Source organism: Aquarana catesbeiana, linkage group LG03, assembly GCF_042186555.1.
Source record: "Aquarana catesbeiana isolate 2022-GZ linkage group LG03, ASM4218655v1, whole genome shotgun sequence".
NCBI lineage: Eukaryota > Metazoa > Chordata > Amphibia > Anura > Ranidae > Aquarana > Aquarana catesbeiana.
Window position 1 is genome coordinate 300264509 of NC_133326.1, and position 23874 is coordinate 300288382.

At 42.0% G+C, this 23874-nt stretch overlaps 1 protein-coding gene across 2 annotated transcripts in view; it reads right to left on the minus strand.

Annotated features, from left to right (window-relative positions):
* The window catches only part of PTPRQ (protein tyrosine phosphatase receptor type Q), a 450263-nt gene that overhangs the window by 239244 nt on the left and 187145 nt on the right, over positions 1 to 23874 (minus strand). For both annotated transcript variants that reach the window (XM_073620248.1, XM_073620247.1), the window contains exons 15-16: positions 3911 to 4093; positions 1890 to 1991 (exon numbers count right to left, since the gene is read on the minus strand). In XM_073620248.1, the coding sequence (XP_073476349.1) occupies positions 1890 to 1991; positions 3911 to 4093 (285 nt within the window). The remainder of the gene's footprint in view (positions 1 to 1889; positions 1992 to 3910; positions 4094 to 23874) is intronic.

Here is a 23874-nt window from a genome sequence, read left to right on the forward strand (position 1 = left end):
TGGGACTGGGTTAAAAACCCCAGAAGAAGGAAATAAGGAGAGAGAGAGGAACTGAGCCACATGACCTTACACACACAGTAGCTGTTTCTGTTTTTATATTTCACCCAGACCAGAAGCAAAGACTATTATGCAAATATATCTATGTTCTCATAGTTTAACTACAGCTGTCTATAGCTTCTTGAGTGTGTATCTGAATCCTTGTGACAGAAAGAGTTGCTCTGTCCTGTTGTTATTATATCACATGCACAGCGCCGGATAGCTAGGTCTGTGTTATTGTGTGTAGTGGTCACCTTCCAGTATACTAGTAGATGAAACTATTTATTGCAATAAAGTTTTTATGCAGCTTCTGCTATTTTAGTTAACTCTGTCCCTCTGGTGTTCTATAGCTAGTTTTAGCTCAGACCTCAATAACCAGCATAGGCTAGAGCCAAGTTAGGCATCCGACAGTCACTTCCGGTAGACACAACAGTTCGTCCCAAGCGCTGACCCTGTGTAAAGCCACTCTGTATAATTCTCAAAGACCAATCAGGTGCAGCTGTCTGAAAATGTCAACAAGAACATAGCCGAAAAAACAAAAAGAGAGACAACGCTCAATGATTCAGTATATTGTTAAATAGACCATCAATGTATAGCAAGGTGAGCCAGATGTAAAAGCTGGATGGTCAATGGCTTTAGTAAGCTTGGTGATACATAAATAAAAGCCATTGAAACCTGTACAGTACCATGCAGCTGTTGGTGGGTATAGATGGGTTAACCTCCAGTCGGTCTGGTGCTGGGGGTAGAGAGGGTATCACGTAGCTAGGTGCAGTGTAACGATGTGCCACAGACACAGCTGTGCTGGAGCCTGGCCGGAGTCCATTGGCACTCTCGGATGACATCACCTTGGCTACAAAGGTGGAAATTCAGGACCAGGGAGGGACGCCACTCAAAGCAGCGTGGAACGCAAACAGGATACATTGCCATGATAAGCTTTCTCAAATCGCAGATTGATCCCCTGTTCTCATTGTTTAACTGCTGTCCATAGTTTCTTGAGTGTGTATCTGAATCCTTGTGACAGAAAGGGTTGCTCTGTCCTGTTGTTATTATATCACATGCACAGCGCCAGGTAGCTAGGTCTGTGTTAGAGAGAGTGTAGTGGTCAACTTCCAGTATACTAATAGATGAAATTTTTTATTGCAATAAAGTTTTTATGCAGCTTCTGTTATTTTAGGTAACTGTGTCCCTTATGTTCTGGTATTCTATAGATAGTTTTAGCTCAGGCTCAATTATCAGCATATGCTAAAGTGAAGTTAGGCATCTGACAGTCACTTCTGTCAGACAGAGATCTAGTTGCATGACAGATTAGATGCTACTAGTGCAGAGTAGATAAGCTGACTTTGAGTTCCAGTGCCCCACCACATTTTCTGTTGGTGAAAAGCTGCATTACAGGCTGGTTGGAAAACGACTGGAGGGTCTCCTCATCACCACAGATCTTATCTGTGACACCATAACAAACTCTGCATTGTGATCATCCTAAGGAGCCCCTGCAACTGAACTTAGCTGCAACATTCATTCTGAGTTATCTGCATTAATACCTATATTTAACCGGGCATATGTGCATATTTCCACCAGGACTGTTGGACCCTTTGCTGATAATGCCTATTTGTACATTGAATGTATAGACTAATATTAATCTTTTCTTATATAAAGCTTGTATTTTTTCCATACTGTTGTGCATCTTTATACTTATTATTGATCACAACTATCTCTAGATGTTATCTTATACATAGAGCTCAGAACACAGCTATTGCAGACCACTCAAATGAATGTTAAAGTGATCTTATAGCTGCATAACTGAGTGCTATAGACTATTCAATAATGAAAGGTCACAAAGACTGTTGCCCTCTTACCATCTTCCTCTGTGGTAATGCTTTGTGGCTCACTGTGTACACCTTCCCCTTTTACAGTGCTAGCAGACACTTTCAGGATATAACTGGTATATTTGCGCAAACCTAAAAAGCAAAAAATGAACTCTGTTAACACTTTTATATGGCAATATTTATAAACATCAGTACATTAAAAATTCATACATTGTATTTTCCCTTGTCAAAATTTCCTTTGACACTGGATGAATCTAATTAATTAGAATTTTTCCAGGACAAATCTTTCCGGGAAATCTTGTTAAAAATCAGGAATGTCCTTTCATTATTACCCGAAGTGTTCTCCGTTGTATTCATGGTGTTGAAGAGGGTTAAATGTATTTTCTATTCTGATTAAAAATTTTATGAAAACCCTACCCCTTCCCCTCTTTCCTGCTTCAGAATGAACTAGACTGATGCACCAGACATACAGGCAGGTATCACCATAGAAAGGGAGTGGTGAGCATGCGGCACCCTGCTATGCTGATACTAGTGCACATGGCCTTCGGCATTGGGGATGAGCATTGAGGGATTTTACCCCAAAACAAGAGCCCCCTAAATCACCCTAACCTGATGCTGATGGACACCTGGCTCTTAGGCACCCCATGCGCACAGGAGGGTGTGCTGGTGAGAGTGAGTGTCTTATGTACCACCTACCTACCCCCTTATTGGGAGGGGGCAAGTGAGTGGTTGCCTACCCAATAAACTGGATTTAAGGGTCCCTCTGACCCCTAACCAGTTTATTAGTGTGTATGGGAGTAAAATAAATAAAAACACATGCAACATGAATGTGTCCTATAGTGTACTACATGTGACAGCAGGTGAGAAGAAAGGGAAGCACAGTATCCCACTTCCTCATTGCTCAAGCCCTGGTATTTAGTGCCTAGGAAATTCTGGGGAAGCGGTTGACGAAGATATCCCTGTCCATATTTGGACTTATTCTAAACATCCTTAATGATGTTAGTGTGAGAAGAATCACTGTGATAAATTTAATGGCGAAAAATCTAACCTGGTTGAAAAATGGGCGAATAGCGGCCATGTTTCTAGTCAAATCAATGATAAATACACCCCTATGTGTATGTAGCATTCCTCACATTTCTCTTAGGAGATGTCTACTTTAAACATAAATTTATGTTATGTACTGTTCAGAAACAAGAACTTTGCCACTTCTAGAAGATGGTCCTCATTTTCACTTATAAGCTTCTGAGATACATCAGCCAATGGACAAATAGCAATGTCACCCTTGAACTGCCATAGAGCCAACGTCTCAGTAGCAAATATCAGGTGTTAACAGGATCAGTAGAATCCCTCAAATTTCTTAGTGCTTCCATTTAGGTTGCAAAAATATCTGCTTATTGTGCCCTGCATTGTACCTTGCACAGACATTTTTGAAACCCTGCATCACACAAATATTAGTTAGTTTGATAAAATATAAATATCAGTGTCTAGGATTTCTGAATATTAACATATCTAAGCGCTAATGCCTCACATTGAGTTTAACATAATTTTCTATCATTTTAAAGAATAAATTATGGAATACTATGTGTCAAAACACATTTTTACCTACAGTATATCCTGTAGCTCTTTTACAGCTGATTACTTCTGATTTCTGCAGCCTTTTTATGCATACACGCAATTTGTCTTTAGAGATTTAGATTAGTATTAAAAAAGTAGATTTCTCTGTTTCTGTTTTCACATAGCTCACAGAACCTGATTTTATCTATGTGCCTCCCCCATGCAACTTTTATTATGCCTGTGCTACAATAGAAGATTTTGTATGCACCTCAAACAATGTACATGATTGCAATCTGTGTGTGTGTTAGCTGTTTAATAATTTCCCCCAGAAGACTTACATAAAAAAGAATTGTAGAAACAGTGATGGTGCAGGGAATAGTCTGTCCTCCACTGAAATCCTGCCTTCATAGGCTCCTGTCAATGCTGTACTTATAAAAATATTGGCCTGGAAACATTGAATATGAAGGAATAAAAAAAAATAATATATATATATATACCTGAAATGCTGTGTGTTAGATGAGGCGTGTCTGTTGCACTCTCCACTGTTCCATTCTGCCATGTTATGTACACTGTGTAATATATTATTATTCCATTTGGTATGGATGGTGGGGAATAGGAGACAATTATTTCTGTTGATGAAACGTTCTTGTATGTTATATTTTCTGGAGCACTATCAGGTACTAAAAAGAAACACAGAAACAAACATTTAGATATACAATTTCTTGATATTTTTCCTGCCTTTTAGGTAACATGGAGTGAGATAATGTTAAAAATGCAGTGAAAGAATTAATTATTCAGGTAGAACAAGAAATGCATGCGGTTTTTTTTTGTTTTTTTTTGTAAGCGATATGTTGAGATTAGATAAACTGCATTATATCACAAACCAATGGCATGGAAGGACAAAGAAAATCTGAAGAGATCATCAATTTTAAAATATGTTTTCCAGCAATTTATGAAAAGAATGGTTTTAGATGTCCGTCACAATAAAAGAAAATACCTAGCTCCCAGCTGTCCCTCGTTTTAGAGGAACTGTCTATGTTTTGGTATCAAATCCCTTTGTCCCTTTTTCCTTTTCAGCTGTCTCTCTTTTTTGTCTGATGTATAAATCCCTATAACAATGTACTTTTTAAGCACTAAAACTGTTATACACAACCTTTCACCCAACCTCTGCATTTTTGTATTTGTTATTTTGTGAGAATAAAGGAAAAGAAGTGGTAAAGGATGAATGTGTTTTACCAGTCATTTTTGGCATATTATTTTTCGTGGTCTACATAACTGGTGTTACAGGGATATGTCTTTTGTCTACACACTTTGTGCTAAAAGATGTAACTTTTTCCCATTTCTTCAAGTTTGAGATTAAGAAAATATTGTTTACTGTTACCTGTGGCAGATAGTATTTTCTCTATTCGAAGTAACCAGTTTTATGAATTTATAGACACTCCTGGTGAAAGGTCTAATAATGAACCATAGATACAAGGCTCTGTTGAAGATTTCTGCTGCCCTAAGTACATTAAATCATAACATAGACACGGCAATTACATTAATTTGGCATTTGTATATACTGTATTTAATGTGATCTCTGCAGTGACATGCCTGTTAATATATACTGTATATATATACCTAATCAGGGTTTTTTTTCTCAGAGAATAGGTGCAGGAACTGCACCCTTCTGAGTCACTTCTTATCTCCGCCCCCTACTCACCTCTGGGCACCGTTGCTTGGTTTTATCCCCTACCCACCTCTCAGTACTGCCCCTTTTGGAGAGTACAGCGCCAAGTATTACTTTGTGGTGCTAAGTAATTTGTATGTAATTTGTTAATGATAGCAAGAAATGTAGTAAAATATCCCTACAGCCAGCAGCAATACAACCCCAGCAACAATAGATTGACTCAGAAACAATAGACCCCCCTAGCAACAATGGACGCCCACAACAAAATACCACCCAGCAGAAACAACAGATCTCCCAGCAGCCAGCATCAATAGACTATCCAGCAGCCAGCAACAATAGACCCCTTCCATCAATAGTAGATCTCTTCCATTAATAATTGACCCACCAGCAACAATAGACCGCCACTCAAAAATAGATCCACTCCAGCAACAATAGACCCTCCAGCCCACCCCAGTACCCCTTGCTATTACATAGATTTGGCGCTGGAGGTGCTTGAGGTGCCGGACCTGCGTTCCCCTGCGTTCCCGCTGAAAAAATGCCCTGTACCTAATAATATATGTAGTTTTGAGGAGTGCTTTTTCTGTGTTACTGTCTAATTTATATATATATATATATATATATACATACATACATATGTGATCATTTACATAAATTAACTTTGCCAAAATTAGATTTTGGGGGAAGAACCAGGACAGAAAACTTGCAATATACCCTGTACCCTATTTGACTGTGGGAAGCATGCTAAATTTCGATGTTGCACTTGACGTTTTTCACACTTTCTGATGTAGTCTCTACAGATTTTAGCACATTTACTCAATGACTACCAAAAAAAGTAATGTAATTATTATAATGCTCCTCAAATGTAGCATTGCCCTCCCAACCTGCTGACCAGGATTCCAGAAAGTAAGTACTATTATAAGAAGCATAGCAGTGCTTTTATACAATGTCTCTGTTATGCCCCGTACACACGATCGGACATTGATCGGACATTCCGACAACAAAATCCATGGATTTTTTCCGACGGATGTTGGCTCAAACTTGTTTTGCGTACACACGGTCGCACAAAGTTGTCGGTATTTACGATCGCCAAGAACGTGGTGACGTACACCACGTACGACGAGGCTAGAAAAGGCCAGTTCAGAACCAAGCGCGGCACCCTTTAGGCTCTTTTTGCTAATCTCGTGTTAGTAAAAGTTTGCTGAGAGACGATTCGCGCTTTTTTCAGACTCGTGGTTTCCAGATCGTTTTCTGCTGTTCAGTTTGTGCTTGTGGGTTTGTATCTGCTCTTCAGTGCGTGCAGCGAGTTACGCGCGACTCTTGTCATTGTGTTCTTGTTCGTTCGTTACTGTTTTTCAGGTCGCTCTTCACAGGCCTTGCTGTTCTTCAGTGCGTTCTGTTACTTCGTTCTGAGCAGCCAACCGTTTTCTAGCCATGTTGCGTATACATACTCCTCGTAGAGTTCGTGCTGTGTGGGGGCTTGGTGTTGGGGTCCTTACCTTGACACAAGTCCAGTCCATGAACAGGGTGGGGAGGAGTTCATGGACCAAGAATTGGTTGCTCCAGCGTGACCAGTTCTGTCATATGCCTTTGCTCCGTGAGATCCGTGAGAATAATCCTGATGATTTCAGGAACTTTCTCCGGATGACGGACCCCGTATTTCACCATTTGTTGGCTTTGCTGACCCCTTATATTAGCAGGCAGGATACCTGTATGAGGCAAGCCATCACTGCGGAGCAGAGGCTAGTCACCACCCTGCGGTACTTGGCGACGGGGAGAAGCCTGCAGGACTTGAAATTCTCGACAGGCATCTCCCCCCAGGCTCTGGGGATCATTATCCCAGAGACCTGTTCTGTCATCATCCAGGTCCTGCAGAAGGAGTATATTAAGGTAAGATTTTTATCCTTTAATATCACATTTTATTGTATTTAATGTTTGATAATATATTGTATTTCTTTCCTCATTCCCTAATTACCATGATTGTAATATGCTGTGAATATCCCCTTTGTTCTCATGCATGCTGGATTTTTATGTAATTTTTTTTTTCTCCTTCATACATATTTGCCTTCACTTACCTCCCCAGCATGGTCTCCTGGCCCTATATTCACCTCATGTAGTCACTTAACAATGTATTTTATCAGCTCCATAGTAGTGCTTTACCCCAAACACCCCCTAAAATGTTTTTTAAATGTGATTTGTGCTTTAAATTCAGACAGAGTGCCAGAGGCTTTTTTGGGGGGGTCCCCAAATCATTTGGAACCCTCCCTCCCCCCAACTGCTAAGTCAGCTGATACCAATTCTCTATCTATCCTCAATCATCTATCTGCTGACTTTGCCAAACCCATACACACTATACCCATCTCTTTAGTGGTCAGATTTATGGATGAATTCCCCAAAGCATGTAGTGCAAGGGCCTGCCTGTATACTTTCAAATGGTACTGTTTAAAGTTTCTGTATCCTATTATTATCTTGATAGGTAATAGCAGAATTTCCAAATGTGCTTAAATGTGTACAGTGTGTATTTATATCTTTGTATTATGACACTTCTTACCTGTTCAGTGGGCTACCAATAGTGTAACTAAGGAGGGTCTGGCCAAAGTAATACACATTATTTAGGCATTCATCTCTCAGTGAAGTGGAGAGGGTTACCTGTCCAAGAGCCCCCCCATAAATGTTAGAAATGGCCCATGGGGGGGGGGGAATCTGTTAGGTGTACCTTATACTTTGATCTTTAAAAACTCCCTCAAATAAATGTTATCTTGATGTTGGCCAAGAATGTTTGTGTCTAATCTGCTTTCCCTGTTTATGTGCAAAATGACTAATTTTTTGTTGTCGTTTGACTCCACAGTTTCCTTCCACGCCACAGGAATGGCAGACTGTGGCCTCCCACTTTGCCCAGCGGTGGGACTTTCCTAACTGCGGAGGGGCAATTGCTGGGAAACACATCCACATTGTCCCACCACCCAACTCGGGGTCATACTATTTCAACTATAAGGGGTTCAATAGTATTGTGATGTTGGCGGTGGTGTCGGCTACTTACAAGTTCCTGTATGTGGATGTGGGGAAGAATGGCCGGATGTCCGATGGTGGAGTCATCCCCCAGATGGAGTTCTACAGGCGTCTCCAGAATGGCAGCTTGGACTTGCCACCTCCAGAAGACAATGTGGAAGGACTCCCATTCGTCTTCGTTGCGGATGAAGCATGTGCGCTGGGGGACCATCTTATGCGGCCATTCCCGATGAGGACCCTCACCCCGGACCAGAGGGTTTTTAATTACCGGTTGGCCAGAGCCAGAAGAGTGGTGGAGAACATGTAACATGTTTGGAATCATGGCCAGCCGATTCCGCCTATTTCTTACACCCATACACATGGCGGAGTACAAACTGATTCATATCATCCTGGCGTGCTGTGTTCTACACAACTTTTTACGGCAACATTCTGCCAACTATGCTGGCTCAGTTGGGCCTGAGGCCGAAATTCTAAATGAAACAACCCTGACGGCACTTGAAAGTGGCCGTCCTGGCTTGCCCCCCCCTGATTGCCCGTGATGTCCGTCTAAGATACCTTGAATACTTTGCGGGTAGGGGGGCTATCAATATGCCAGACAATGTCTGAAACCTTTTTCAAATAAAAAAAAATGTAACTACTAAAATCTTTGGTGACATTTACTGCTTGTGTTTCTTTTAGCTGACCCTGACAGAAATGTGGTGAGTCCTGAAAATGGTGTGATTGTGTAACATTACAAAGCATTTTGTTGGGTGTTATTTACTAAAGGCAAATACACTTTGCACTACAAGTGCAGTTGCACTTGTAGTGCAAAGTGGATTTTCCCTTAGGAAATAACCCCCATTGTCACAGAAAACACCAATTAGAGCACAACAAAAGTTTTGGAGCGTTGAAACAATAATCCACGCATTCTTGATTAACAATCTTTTTAATAGCAGCACAATCACATGTGCATTTAGAAAAGGTTTTTAAAACAAACCAACGTGTTTGTTGTATAACAATTTTTGGGGTCACATTAGAAAAAGTAGAAATGTCCATTTAAGATAAAACAGGCATGTTTAAAACCAACAAGAAAGACACAAATCTTGAACTTACAAAGTTCACATTTGGTAGAACTTGAAGGCAATATCAGACATGAGTATTTACAAACTGTGTTTGATATTGCGTTCAGATGGGGTGAAGTCACACCTAGAAAAGCCAAATTTTCAAGATGCACACCAATTGCCGAATGTCAACATGTGCTAGCTGCCATCACAGGGCATCAAGGGACGTGTTTTGTGGGTGCAACCCCTTCCTCACAGCTACTTTATTATTGAGGAAGGGGTTGCACCCCCAAAACGCATACATTGATCTCCCGTGATGGCAGATAGCACATGTTGACACACTGTGTACATCTTCAAAATTTGGCTTTTCGCAAATATGTCAAAAAATGGTAAAAATTTTTAGCTCACAAAAAGCACCAAAAAACAAAGGGATTTCGAGGGGTTTTAAACTCTCCCTAAAACATCAATGATGTTCTTCATTTTTTTTTGAACATCATTGATGCTTTTCTGGATGTTTTCCAAGTCCCTATTACACCTCATGATCTCCCCGATCAGGATCTGTGCACTTTCTGAGGTGAAATGCCCTGGATCCACAACATCACGATCACCTAAAAAGATAGAAACAAAAACACACCATGTATTATAAATATGCCGGCATCCATCTCTTACCTGAGCCTGTGGTCACAGACACTCACCTGTTGTGGTGACTAGTTCCACCACATCTCCTTCCTCCTCCTCCTCCTCCTGTTGGCTTTGGTGGGTCTCCACTTCTTCATGAGGTGGGGAGTCTCTGGTCTCCTCGGATGAGGGGTGTCCTCCGAGTCTTTTATCCCCTATGTAAAAAAAAAATAGGTATACTTAGCACACATATATTTGATGGCAGAAATAGGAATATGAAACATTGCTTGGAAGTGGGGTACAATTGTCTATTTTGCCAGAGTTCCAAGACCTAGAATTTTTAGTGTCCTTTTTCAAGCTTCAATACTTTACCTGTTTAGTACAAGCTTCACAAATGGAGACACCCCTATAGTATACACTGGAGCACCAGTGTGGGACCCCCTAATAAAAAGGGTGTTCTTGTGTCCCAGACTAGTGCTCCAGCGTCCAAATGTGAAAACTGCTGAGTGTCCTCTACTTACACAGAATCTAGTTTGCATTTCATTCTAGTTACAAACCCATCTACACAACCAAATTATTTTCTGACAAGTAGGCCATAAAAAATGTTGGCAAATGCATATGGCCAAAACAATGGTGTTTTCTAGGCCGAACGAACAATGTTTTATACGAACGAATAATGTGCCCATGAACATGAAAGCTGACATTTTAAACTGGACAACAGTTAAGAAAAGCACATGGAGCAGCACGAACGTAATAAACATAAAGAATAGGAACACAGGACAACTACTTACTTTTTTGCAGCACTCTCCGGATCCTTCTGTACTGCTCATGCTCTCTTAATTTGAGGTCCGACCACCGCTTCCTGAGCTGATCTTTAGATCGTCGTACCCCGAAATTCCGGTGCAGACTCTTGACCACTTTCGCCATGATCTTGGCCTTTCGGACATTGGGGTTGGGGTAAGGTCCATACTTCCCGTCATAGTCGGCCTTCTTCAGGATGTCCACCATCTCCAACATTACCCCAAAGGACATATTTGATACCTTAAATCATCTCCTTCTGGATCGGGACGTTTCTGGCTCCGGGCTTTCCTCCTCCTCGTTGCTGTAATTAGCACGCACCTGCTGTGTCTTCGCCATGTGCTCTTCCCCCACTGCGCCGAACGAGAAGGGGCGGGGAAAAGACTAGAAAGAACATCAGGGGTGGGCGGAGTTTCACGCATGCGCAATGTTTATAAAGCATAACACGCGTGCGTAGTAGGTACGATCTGTGAGCGGAGGAAGGAGTATCGGAGGTGCCGATCGTGATAACGAAGGTAAGATCTAAACTTGGGCCTATACTGCTTCTAGATTGAGGCCTGTATTTGCACAAGTTTAGAAGACTTTAGGCTGACATTAGGGTTTGTCTTGTGTTGTGTCTTGCAGTGAAAATGGATATCTTGAAGGATCAGGACTTTATGCCAATCTTCATAGATATGTTCAGGGAGCTGTCCTTTCTGTGGCAGATAAACCACCCTGAATATAAGAACCAAACAAAGAGGAAGGCAGCGCTGGATAATTTGTTGGAATTTGTGAAGACGGTGATCCCCATGGCAGACATCACCTATTTGAAGATCCTAATTGGTGGCCTGAGGAGCACTTATCTAAGGGAGCACAAGAAGGTCCAGGATTCCCAGAGATCAGGAGCTGCAGATGACATTTATGTCCCCAGGCTGTGGTACTATGACATGCTGCATTTTCTGGCAGGTCAGACTGAACCCAGGCCAGCACTCTCCAGTCTTCCTTCCACGCTTCCTTCCCCCCCAGCTGAGGCTTCTGACGCCCAACCTGGGCCTTCCAGGCAGCAACATGTGGAGGAGCCCAGCTGGAGCCAGGTATAGCATTCTTCTAAATATTGCTGGTTGTCCAATCAATGATGTTAACTAGATGTTAGTTTGGAGTACTAATTTATGATTGTGATTGATGAGGCAAAAACTAAAACCATGTCCCTTTTCATACACAGGGAAGTATCAGCCAGGAGGTGGCTGGACCAAGCAGGCTGCCTGATATCCAGGTCCCTCCCCACACCTTCAAAGACAAAGTGGCAGGAAGAGGAGTAACCTGGAGGAGGCAACAATAGGCCTCTTTTGGAAGGCTACTGAGGCCCTCAAAACACCCCACAGTGTGGAGGAGGACTTTGCTGGCATAACTGCATGCAAAATGATGCAGAAGGAGGAGGGCCAACGACTCCTGTGTGAGTTCCTAATTTTGGAAGCTCTAAATAAGGGGTTGAGGGGCCATATCACATGTGCGACCTACATTTGTGACCTCACACATATTCCTCCTCCTCCTCCAGGTCCTACTCCTCCTCCTCCTGCTCCTCCAGGTCCTACTCCTCCTCCTGCTCCTCCAGGTCCTACACCTCCTCCTGCCACATCTCCAACACCAGAGCCACAGCGTGGAAGGAAGCGTGGAAGGAAGACCAGAGAGTGATGGCCCTAGGCTCAGTCTGGTCTGGCAAAATATGCAGCCTCTTGTAGTACCACAGCCTGGGGACATAGATGTCATCTGCTGCTTTCTGGATCTCTGGGACTTCTGGACCAGACTGCACTCCCTTAGATAAGGACTCCTCAGGCCACCAATTTTGCTGTAAAAGAATTGATGTCTGCCCTGGGGGTCCAAGGCTTCGCCAATTTCTGCTGTTTCTCCAGCGTTGCCTCCCTCTTTGTTTGGTTCTGAGCCCTTAATAAAGGAATTTTTGTTACAATTATACTCGCCTATGTGTGTTTTCCTTCAAAAAGGACAGTTTGTTTGTGAGGAGGCAGGTACATTTCAAAAATACAATGTGAAATTAACAAGAGACACCAACACCAAACAACCTCCTTGAGATTAAATAATACAAGATAATAATGGTGTTGTGGTAACTTGACACACAAAACACACACAAAAATATTCTGGAGTAAAAAAAAACAAAAAAACAAAACATCAGCCTTGAAACAAATACAAAACCAAAAAAAATCAGCCTTGAAAAAAATACAAAACAAAAAAAAATTTTTTGTCAGATTTTTGTGACAAATCAAAATATATTGAGGGAATCACGATAAATAATAAAGAAAGAAGTTTGTGAGAAGCCTGTGTGAATATGAGCAGCAAAACTACTTCATTATAAAGAAGAAGAGAGTGCACTGTATTAAACGATTTTAAACATTGCAGCCTGGCGAAAGTGCTCTATCCATTCCGAATGCTAATTTTACCAGACCGAGCAGTTCTGTCTCGGAATTTCTTCTGAGCATGCGTGGCACTTTGTGCGTCGGAATGGTCCACATATGGTCGGAATTGATGCGATGGGATTTTGTTGTCGGAAAATTTTATAGCCTGCTCTCAAACTTTGTGTGTCAGAAAATCCGATGGAAAAAGTCCGATGGAGCCCACACACGGTTGGATTTTCTGACAACATGCTCCGATCGCACATTTTCCGTCGGAAAATCCGACCGTGTGTACGGGGCATTAGAGTAGTGGCAAATAGGGCACTTTTCTTTCTATCCCAACCATCACTCCTCTGAATAGAGAAAAAGGTCACACAATGCTAAATTTGAGCAGCATTTTCTTAATTACTCTAATACTTCTGGAGCCACCTCAAAGACAGACAGACATAGACATATTCCTGAGAACAACGACTTCCTCATTGTTTTCTCATATTTTTGTGAATTTTTCTTTTGTTTTCTGTTGTAGGAATGATATTATCATATAAGCTTCTCAATTTCCACCAGCAAAAAGAAAAAAGGATCACTTTATGTGGTAAAAATGGAGCTGTTTAAGGAAGGGTTAAAAGAAGGCCATGGGTATGTCAGAATTGAGCTACTGATAATGGCCTCTTCAAAGGGTTATGGAATGCAGAATTTATTTATTATTATTTTCATAGTGAGGTTTATTACATTGTTTACTGTATGTCGTTCACTACTGTTCAATGATGATGCTCACATACGTATTGTTTAAGATGGTGTGTAATGAGTTCTTTCAAGGTAGGCATGTACCAAAAAACACAATTTTTTCCTTGGAAAAGGTACTTTTTAGTTTAAAAATAAAATAAAAAATCTGCATGCTTTTTTTGCATGCACAATCTTCTAATCTGCAAGTTTGTCCCAAGTCAGTCATTTAAAGAGTACTGAACATATAAGATCACAATGAGAGCCAGGAAATTAATATTTTCAAAAGTAGAGGCTAAAACAGTAGCCTTTAAGTTTTTTGGGGACATATGTACTTTTAGTATTTCAAACTCATTGTATATAGAGTAATCTGGATGTGTTGATTTGTAAGATATAGCATGGTAGAAGAGTACAAGTTTTATGAACACCCTGGTCTGGCAAGCATTATTGGCTGTGGATTTGATTTTATCTTTTACAGTTAGCTTGGCCTCCATAGAGCAGCAACACCTAAACTTGATTCATTATAGTAAAAGTAATGGTTCACGCTCTTCCATCAAGCACTACTAGATCCACTTTGATGGCAGATAGATATTTAAAACTGTATGAATTAGATGCACATACATCCAGCAGGGATCCTGTGAGGAATCCTGGAAGACACATCAAGGATCCTGCTAATACTGTAACAGCCAACCTCCGTGAACTATTTTTGTGAGATACTGTATATATATATACATATATATATATATATATATATAGAGAGAGAGAGAGAGAGAGAGAGAGAGAGAGAGAGAGAGAGAGAAAGAGAGAGAGAGAAATTTCCAGAATTTCTAGGACCTCTACTATATTCAGGGCTTCCAGAGTTCCCAGTTATCGGTATGGGTGTGTCCTTTGACCACCAGAGTATTTATTCTGCAGCGTCTGATGTTGTGTCTTATAAAGTTTATCTGGATAACATTTTTGTGCCACATCCCACATCCCAGTGTATAAAGGAGGTCTGGATCCCTTCATTAGGTTTAATACCTGTGTCTGCCAATTCACTCGCTTGATGGACTTCTTTCTATCTTCGTGCAATTTATTGAGTGGCATGTGTGCATGCATGTGAATATACAGTATGTGTGTATGCACGCATGCATATGTACATCCATTTATCTTTTTCCTCATAACAGGCAGATATTATCCAGGCCTATTTGTAGATTTAACACATTAATGCCATTCTCACCTCCTTGTTTTTTTTTTTTTTTTGTAAATTGTTTTTTTTTTTTTTTTAATTGTTGGCCCATCTGATGAGTCCATAGGCAGACTGGGGAGCTGAGACAGTTTTACACCTACAGTATCTGGTAGGATGAAGTTCTTTGCAGTTTGTTAATATTGCAATTTCTATAGTAATATTTTAATATCATTTGGAAGAAATTTACTGTTAATATGTTTGGTCAGTAGTATTGATTCCACATACTCCAGAAGAAGTAGAAAATGTGTTTTCATCAAGTTGAATGCTGCCTTTCTGACACCGTCTGTTGCTAGTTGATGAATACTGGAAATTGATTTTATCCACTGTTTTATTAAAGTAATTATAACAGGAGATAAGGCATGTGGTTACTAGTGGGTCGCTATAGATATCTAAAGTTTTAATGGATTTTTCTATAAACCCAATAGTATGATTTATAATTAAAATAAAAAATATTCTGAATTAATATGTGCCTCAAAGGTTCAACCGTTTCTTTTTTATTTTCAATGGTGCTGTGTCTTATAGCCAGTTAACTGAGAGCTAAAAAGCTATAATACTTGCCTGCCATTTGCCTGTTTGACGCCAACCTGGATTGAATTGGCTAGTCTATTGCATGCCACTTGCCATGAACCCTGCCGGGGACCTGACTACCATTTTGCCTGCCCCATGCTATGACATCTACCTAGACTTAACTACTGTCTACCACATTGTTAACACACTCTGCATCACAGCCCTTCTGTCCAACCAATCCTATTATGGGGTGATCCTGGAGGGTGTGACCTAGTGTCGGTTAGTAGCATAGAAAACCAGGACCACTAGGGTTTCCAGCCATTTTCCACTATCTTAGACTAAAGCCTCGTACACACGATCAGACAAAGTGTCAGACTTTTGTCCGAAGGGAGTGTGCCAGGAACTTGTCTTGCATACAAACGGTACACAATTGTCGGCCAACAAACACGAACGTAGTGATGTACTACTTGGAATTTCAGCTCTTGAGCGCCACTGTTTGGGCACCTTCTGCTAATGTTGTGTTTGGTGAGCATTGATTCCGAGCATGCGTGTTTGTACTTTGGACTTTTGTGTGATGGACTTGTGTGCACACAATAGGAATATCTGACAACAGACTGTTGTCCGCCGAAAATTTACTAGCCTGCCATACAACATTTGTTGGCGGAAAGTTGGCCAACAATTGTCTGATGGAGGGTACTAACAGTCGGATTTTAGGCAAACAGTCTGTCATCACACAATTTCCTGCCAAAAATCTGATTGTGTGTATGAGGCTTTAGACTCTGTGGCTTGGGTAAGCCTGCATTAACTGGCAGGAGGCACTTTAACATTGCTCCGTTCTCAATGATGAAAAACTGTCCTGCAGCTGGACAATCTCCATTAAAATCTCATCAAGCGTTTGGAGAGTGTACATGACAGTATGGTTTAAAATTGTCCAACAGCAGCACATTTTTAATAAGCAAGGTGAGGACCAAATGTAATAGAGACAATCTGATGCTCTGATATCTGTTGCTTAATTCCTGGAACATCCAGGTACCAGCAATACACATAAACCGCTCTCAAATTGTGGCTTCTAAAGGTGAAGCGCACAATGCCTCTTGTCATCATACCTTATGAAAAACTTGACTCTTATAGGGCGTACACACGGTCGGACTTTGTTCGGACATTCCGACAACAAAATCCTAGGATTTATTCCGACGGATGTTGGCTCAAACTTTTTTTGTCTACACAAAGTTGTCGGAATTTCCGATCGACAACCACGCGGTCACGTACACCACGTACGACGAGACTAGAAAAGGCCGGTTCAGAACCAAGCGCGGCACCCTTTGGGCTCCTTTTGCTAATCTCGTGTTAGTAAAAGTTTGGTGAGAGACGATTCGTGCTTTTTCAGACTCGTGGCTTTCAGATCGTTTTCTGCCGTTCAGTTTGTGCTTGTGGGTTTGTATCTGCTCTTCAGTGCGTGCAGTCAGTTCATATCGGAGTTTTCTGTGCGATCTTGGCCGCTCGTTGCTGTTTTTCAGGTCGCTCTTCACAGGCCTTGCTGTTCTTCAGTGCGTTCTGTTACTTCGTTCTGAGCAGCCGACCGTTTTCTAGCCATGTTTCGTATGCGTACTCCTCGTAGAGTTCGTGCTGTGCGGGGGCTTGGTGTTGGGGTCCTGACCTTGACACAAGTCCAGTTCATGAACAGGGTGGGGAGGAGTTCATGGACCAAGAATTGGTTGCTTCAGCGTGACTAGTTCTGTCATATGCCTTTGCTCCGTGAGATCCGTGAGAATAATCCTGATGATTTCAGGAACTTTCTCAGGATGACGGACCCCGTGTTTCAGCGTTTGTTGGCTTCGCTGACCCCCTATATTAGCAGGCAGGATACCTGCATGAGGCAAGCCATCACTACGGAGCAGAGGTTGCGGTATTTGGCGACAGGGAGAAGCCTGCAGGACTTGAAGTTCTCGACAGGCATCTCCCCCCAGGCTCTGGGGATCATTATCCCAGAGACCTGTTCTGCCATCATCCAGGTCCTGCAGAAGGAGTATATGAAGGTAAGATTTTTATCCTTTTATATCACATTTTATTGTATTGAATGTTTGCTAATATCTTGTATTTCTTTCCTCATTCCCTAATTACCATGCTTGTAATATGCTGTGAATGTCCCCTTTGTCCTCATGCATGCTGGATTTTTATGTAATTATTAGGTCCTTCATACATATTTGCCCTTCACTAACCTCCCCAACATGGTGTCTCCTGCCCTATATTCACCTCATGTAGTCACTTAACAATGTATTTTATCAGCTCCATAGTAGTGCTTTACCCCAAACACCCCCTAAAATGTTTGGAAATGTTATTTTTGATTTAAATTCAGGCAGAGTGCCAGAGGCTTTTTTTTGTGGTGTCCCCAAATAATTTTTAGTAACCCTCCCTCCCCCAACTGCTAAGTCAGCTGATCCCAATTCTCTATCTATCCTCAATCATCTATCTGCTGACTTTGCCAAACCCATACACACTATACCCATCTCTTTACTGGTCAGATTTATGGATGAATTCCCCAAAGCATGTAGTGCAAGGGCCTGCCTGTATACTTTCCAATGGTACTGTTTCAAGTTTTTGTATCCTATTATTATCTTGATAGGTAATAGCAGAATGTCCAAATGTCCTCAAATGTGTACAGTGTGTATTTATATCTTTGTATTCAGACACTTCTTACCTGTCCAGTGGTCTGCCAATAGTGTAACTAAGGAGGGGCTGTTCAAAGTAATACCCATTATTTAGGCATTCATCTCTCAATGAAGTGAAGAGGGTTACCTGTCCAAGATTTCCACACATCCCCTATAATGTTAGAAATGGCCCATGAGAGGGGGGGAGGGGGAATATGATAGGTGTATCTTATACTTTGGCGTTGTTAAATTCCCCTTAGTAAATGCTATCTGGAGGTTGCCCCATAATGTATGTGTATAATCTGCTTGCCATGTTTCAGAGTAAAAATAGTAATGTTTATTGTTTTTTTCATCAACAGTTTCCTTCCACGCCAGAGGAATGGCAGACTGTGGCCTCCCACTTTGCCGAGCGGTTGGACGTGCCTAACTGTGGAGGGGCAATTGATGGGAAACATGTCCACAGCTCCAGAGGACAATGTGGAAGGACTCCCAATTGTGTTAGTTGCTGATGAAGCGTTTGCGCTGGGGGACCACCTGATGCGGCCATTCCCAATGAGGACCCTCACCCCGGAACAGAGGGTTTTTAATTACCGGCTGGCCAGAGCCCGAAGAGTGGTGGAGAACACATTTGGAATCCTGGCCAGCCGGTTCCGACTATTTCTGACACCCATCCATATGGCGGAGTATAAACTGAACCATATTATACTGGCGTGCTGTGTTCTCCATAACTTTTTAAGGAAACATTCGGCCAACTATGCTGGCTCAGTTGGGCCTGAGGCCAGAATCCTACATCAAACCACACTGACGGCGCTTGAAAGTGGCCGTCCTGGCTTGCCCTCCCTGAGTGCCCGTGATGTCCGGTTACGCTACCTGGAGTTCTTTGCGGGTAGGGGGGCTATCAATATGCCAGCAAATCTGTAAAGCTTTTTTTTTTATAATAAAAAAAAAAGAAATTCTTGGTGGACATTTACTGCTTGTGTTTGTTTTAGCTGACCCTGACAGAAATGTGTTGAGTCCAGAAAATGTCGTGATTGTGCAACCTTATACAAAGCACTGTTGGCTGTTATTTCCTAAATGCAAAAACACATTTCACTACAAGTGCACTTGCAACTGCACTGAAACTGCACTTGTAGTGCCAAGAGGATTTGCCCTTAGGAAATAACACCCATTTTTGCAGAAAACAGCAATTACATCACCCCAAAAGTGTTGTATTGTAGTGTTGAGACAATAATCCACACATTCTTGAGTAAGCAACTTTTTTATACCTGCACAATCACATGTGCATTTACCAAAGGTTTTTAAAACAAACCAACATGTTTGTTGTATAACAATTTTTGCAGTAGCATTATCAAAAATCGAAATGTCCATTTCAGATAAAACAGGCCTGTGTAAAACCAACAAGAAAGCCAAAAAACTTGAACTTACAAAGTTCACATTAGGTAAAACCTGAAGGCTATATCAGACATCAGTATTTAGGAACTGTGTTTGATATAGCGTTCAGATGGGGGGAAATCACCCCTGGAAAAGCCAAATGTGGAAGATGCACACCAATTTACGAATGTCAACATGTGCTAGCTGCCATCAGGGGGGATCAAGGGACGTGTTTTGGGGGAGCAAGCCCTTCCTCAACGCTACTTTATAATTGAGGAAGGGGTTGCACCCCCAAAACGCGTCCATTGATCTCCCGTGATGGCAGATAGCACATGTTGGCACACTGTGTGCATCCTCCAAATTTGGCTTTTCAAAACATTGCAAAAAAATTTAAAAGATTGGACCACAATCCAAAAAGTGATTTTGTGGGGTTTTAAATTCGCCCCAAAACATCAATGATGTTATTATTTTTTTTAATAACATCATTGATTTTTTGCTGTATGTTTTGCAGTTCGACATTACACCCCATGATCTCCCTGATCAGGATCTGGGCACTTTCTGATGTGAAAGGATCTGGATCACGATCACCTAAAAAGAGAGAAACAAAACAAAAACAGGTCTCAAAAATCTGCCACCATCCATCTCTTTTACCTGAGCCTGTGGTCGCAGACACTCACCTGTTGTGGTGCCAATCTCCACCACATCTTCTTCTTCCTCCTGCTCAGCTTGGGTTGGTGGTATTTCACCTTCTTCCAGAAGTGGGGGGTCTCTGGTCTCCTCGGATGAGGGGTGTCCTCCGAGTCTTTTCTCCCCTATGTAAAACAAAAATGGTATAATTAGCACACAGATATTTGATGGCAGAACTAGAAATAGGAAACATTGCTTGGAAGTGGGGTACAATTGTCTATTTTAGCCGAGTTCCAAGATGTATTTTTTTTATTGGCCTTTGTCAAGCTGCAATACTTTACCTGTTTAGTATAAGCTTCACAGATGTAGCCCCCCCTATAGTATACACTGGAGCACCTGTGTGGGCCCCCTAATAAAAATGGTGTTCTGGTGTCCCACACTAGTGCTCCAGTGTCCAGATGTGAAAACAGCTGCTCAGTGTCCTCTCCTTACACAGAATCTAGTTGGCATTTCATTCTAGTAACAAACCCATCTACACAAACAAATAATTGGCATCCAAGTAGGCCCAAAAAAAATGTGGGAAAATGCATATGGCCTAATGAATGGTGTTTTAGAGGCCGAAAGAAAAATGTTTGATACGAACGAATAATGGGCCCATGAACATTAAAGTTGCCCTTTTAAACCGTACAATTAAGGAAAGCATATGGAGCAGCACAAACGCAATAAAGACAGAAAGAATAGGAACACAGCACAACTACTTACTTTTTTGCAGCACTCTCCGGATCTTTCGGTACTGCTCTGGCTCTCTCAACTTCAGGTCCGACCACCACTTCCTGAGCTGATCTTTCGATCTTCGCACCCCGAAATTCTTGTGAAGGCCTTTGACCACTTTCGCCATGATCTTTGCCTTTCTGATGTTGGGGTTGGGGTAAGGCCCATACTTTCCGTCATAGTCGGACTTCTTCATGATGTCCACCATCTCCAACATCTCCCCAAAGGACATATTTGTGGCCTTAAAACGTCTCCTTCTGGATCGGGACGTGTCGGGATTCAGGCTTTCCTCCTCCTCCTGCTCGTTGCTTTAATTAGCACACACCTGCTCTAACTCCGCCATGTGCTCTTCACCCACTGCGCCGAACGAAAAGGGGCGGGGAATAGACTAGAAAGAACGTCAGGGGCGGGCGGAGTTACACGCATGCGCAGTGTGTATAAAGCGTAACACGTGTGCGTATTACGTACGATCTGTGAGCGGAGGAAGGAGCATTGGACGCGCCGATCGTAAGAACGAAGGTAAGAGACAAACTTGTGCCTATACTGCTTCTACATTGAAGCCTATATTGTAACAAGATTAGGAGAGTTTTGTCTGACATTAGGCTTTGTCTTGTGTTGTGTCTTGCAGTGAACATGGATATCTTAGTGAAAGACAATGACTTCATGTCAGTATTCATAGATATCTTACGGCTACAATCAAATCAAGTAGATATCTTAAGGGAGCTGCCCTGTCTGTGGGAGATTAAACACCCCCATTTCAAGAACCAAACAAAGAGGAAGGCAGCACTGGTGCAATTGTGTGAAATTGTGAAGCAGGTGATCCCCACGGCAGACATCACCTATTTAAAGATCTTCATTGGTGGACTGAGGAGCACATGTAAGGGAGCGCAAGAAAGTCCTGGATTCACAGAGATTCGGAGCAGCAGATGATATCTATGTCCCCAGGATGTTGTACTACGACAGGCTGCATTTTCTGGCAGGCCAGACTGAACCCAGGCCATCCCTCTCCAGTCTTCCTTCCATGCTTCCTTCCCCCCTGCCTGAGGCTTCTGACGCCCAACCTGGGCCTTCCAGGCCACATGTGGAGGAGCCCAGATTGAGCCAGGTATAGCACTCCTCTAAATATTTCTGCTTGTCCAATCAATGATGTTAACTAGATGTTAGTTTGGAGTTTTTTTACTAATTTAGGATTGTGATTGATGAAGCAAAACATTACAACCATGTCCCTTTTTCATACACAGGGAAGTCTCAGCCAGGAGGTGGCCGGGCCGAGCCGGCTGGCTGATCTGCAGGTCCCTCCACCCCCCCTGAAAAGAGAAAGTGGCAGTAGGAGGAGTGCCCTAGAGGAGGCTACCGGAGGACTCTTTTGGAGGGCTACAGAGGTCCTGGGAGCACGACAGACCATGGAGGAGGACATTGCTGCCGTCATTGCATATAAAATGCAGAGGATGGAGGAGGGCCAACAAGTCTTGTGTGAGGCGCTCATATTGGAGGCTCTTAACATAGGTATGAGGGGCCAAATGACAGCTCAGACACACCTTTGCGATGGTCCTCCTCCTCCTCCTGCAGGTCCTCCTCCTCGTCCTCCCTCTCCTCCAGGTCCTCCCAGTCCTCCTCAAGGTCCTACTCCTCCTCCTGCCACATCTCCAACTGCACAGCCACAGCCGGGAAGGAAGCGTGAAAGGAAGACCAGAAAGTGAGGACCCTGGATCCAGTCTGGTCGGCCAAAAGATGCAGCCTCTTGTGGTACCACAGCCTGGGGACACAGATGTCATCTGCTGCTATCCGGATCTCTGCGAATTCTGGACCAGACTGCCCTCCCTTACATATGGACTCCTCAGGCCACCAATTTTGATGTTCAAGAATTGATGTCTGCCGTGGGGGTCCCAGGCTTCGCTAATTTCTCATGTTGAGCCAGTGTTGCCTTCCTCTTTGTTTGGTTCTGATCCCTTAATAAAGGATTTTTGTTTTGAATTATACTCTCCTATGTGTTTTACTTCAAAAAGGACAGTTTTTTTGTGAGGATTCAGGTACATTTCAAATATACAATGTGAAATGAACAAGGGACACCAACAACAAACAATCTCCTTGAGATTAAATAATAAAAGATATCAATGGTGTTGGGGTAACTTGACACACAAAACACACACAAAAATATTCTGGAGGAAAAATAAAAATAACATTGAACAAAGATCAGCCTTTGAAAAAATACAAACATTAAATCCAAAAAAAAAGGCTTAAAATCCCCCAAAAAATTAAATAAAAAAAAAAAAATTCTGTCAGATGTGACAACTAATAACAATATATTCAGGGAATCCCAATAAAAAAAACAAAAATAAAACTTTGTGAGAAGTGTGTGTGAATATGAGCAGCAAAACTACTTAATTCTTGTCACATTATAAAGAAGAAGAGAGTGCGCTGTATTAAACCATTTTTAACATTGCAGCGTGACGAAAGTGCTGTATCCATTGCGAACGCTAAGTTTACCAGACCGAGCTGTTCCGTCTTGGAATTTCTTCTGAGCATGCGTGGCACTTTGTGCGTCGGAACAGGCCACACACGGTCGGAATTGACGCGATCGGATTTTGTTGTCGGAAAATTTTATCTCCTGCTCTCCAACTTTGTGTGTCAGAAAATCCGATGGAAAATGTCCGATGGAGCCCACACACGGTCGGAATTTCCGACAACACGCTCCGATCGGACATTTTCCATCGGAAAATCCAACCGTGTGTACGGGGCATTACAGTTGCTAAGTAATTAATATATTTTCTCTGCACCTTGCTGAAGAATCAGAAAAATAGGGTGAGCTGTGCATCTATCTTTTGTTCAGCAACAAGTGAATACACTACTTAGAGCACCCCAAACTTGTAAAAAAGACTTTATCAACATAAAAAAATGAATTTCCAAAAGGAGTGAAAACAATAAGCTTTTCAATTCATAGAAACAAAAGCCCATTTTTTTTTTCTTTAAAAGGGAGGACACAGAACAAAAAGTGCAAAAAGTGATCGCCATTAAGACAAAAATTAAAGACAAAAATAGCCCTACTAACATTAACAACAAAACAAAGAGAGTAG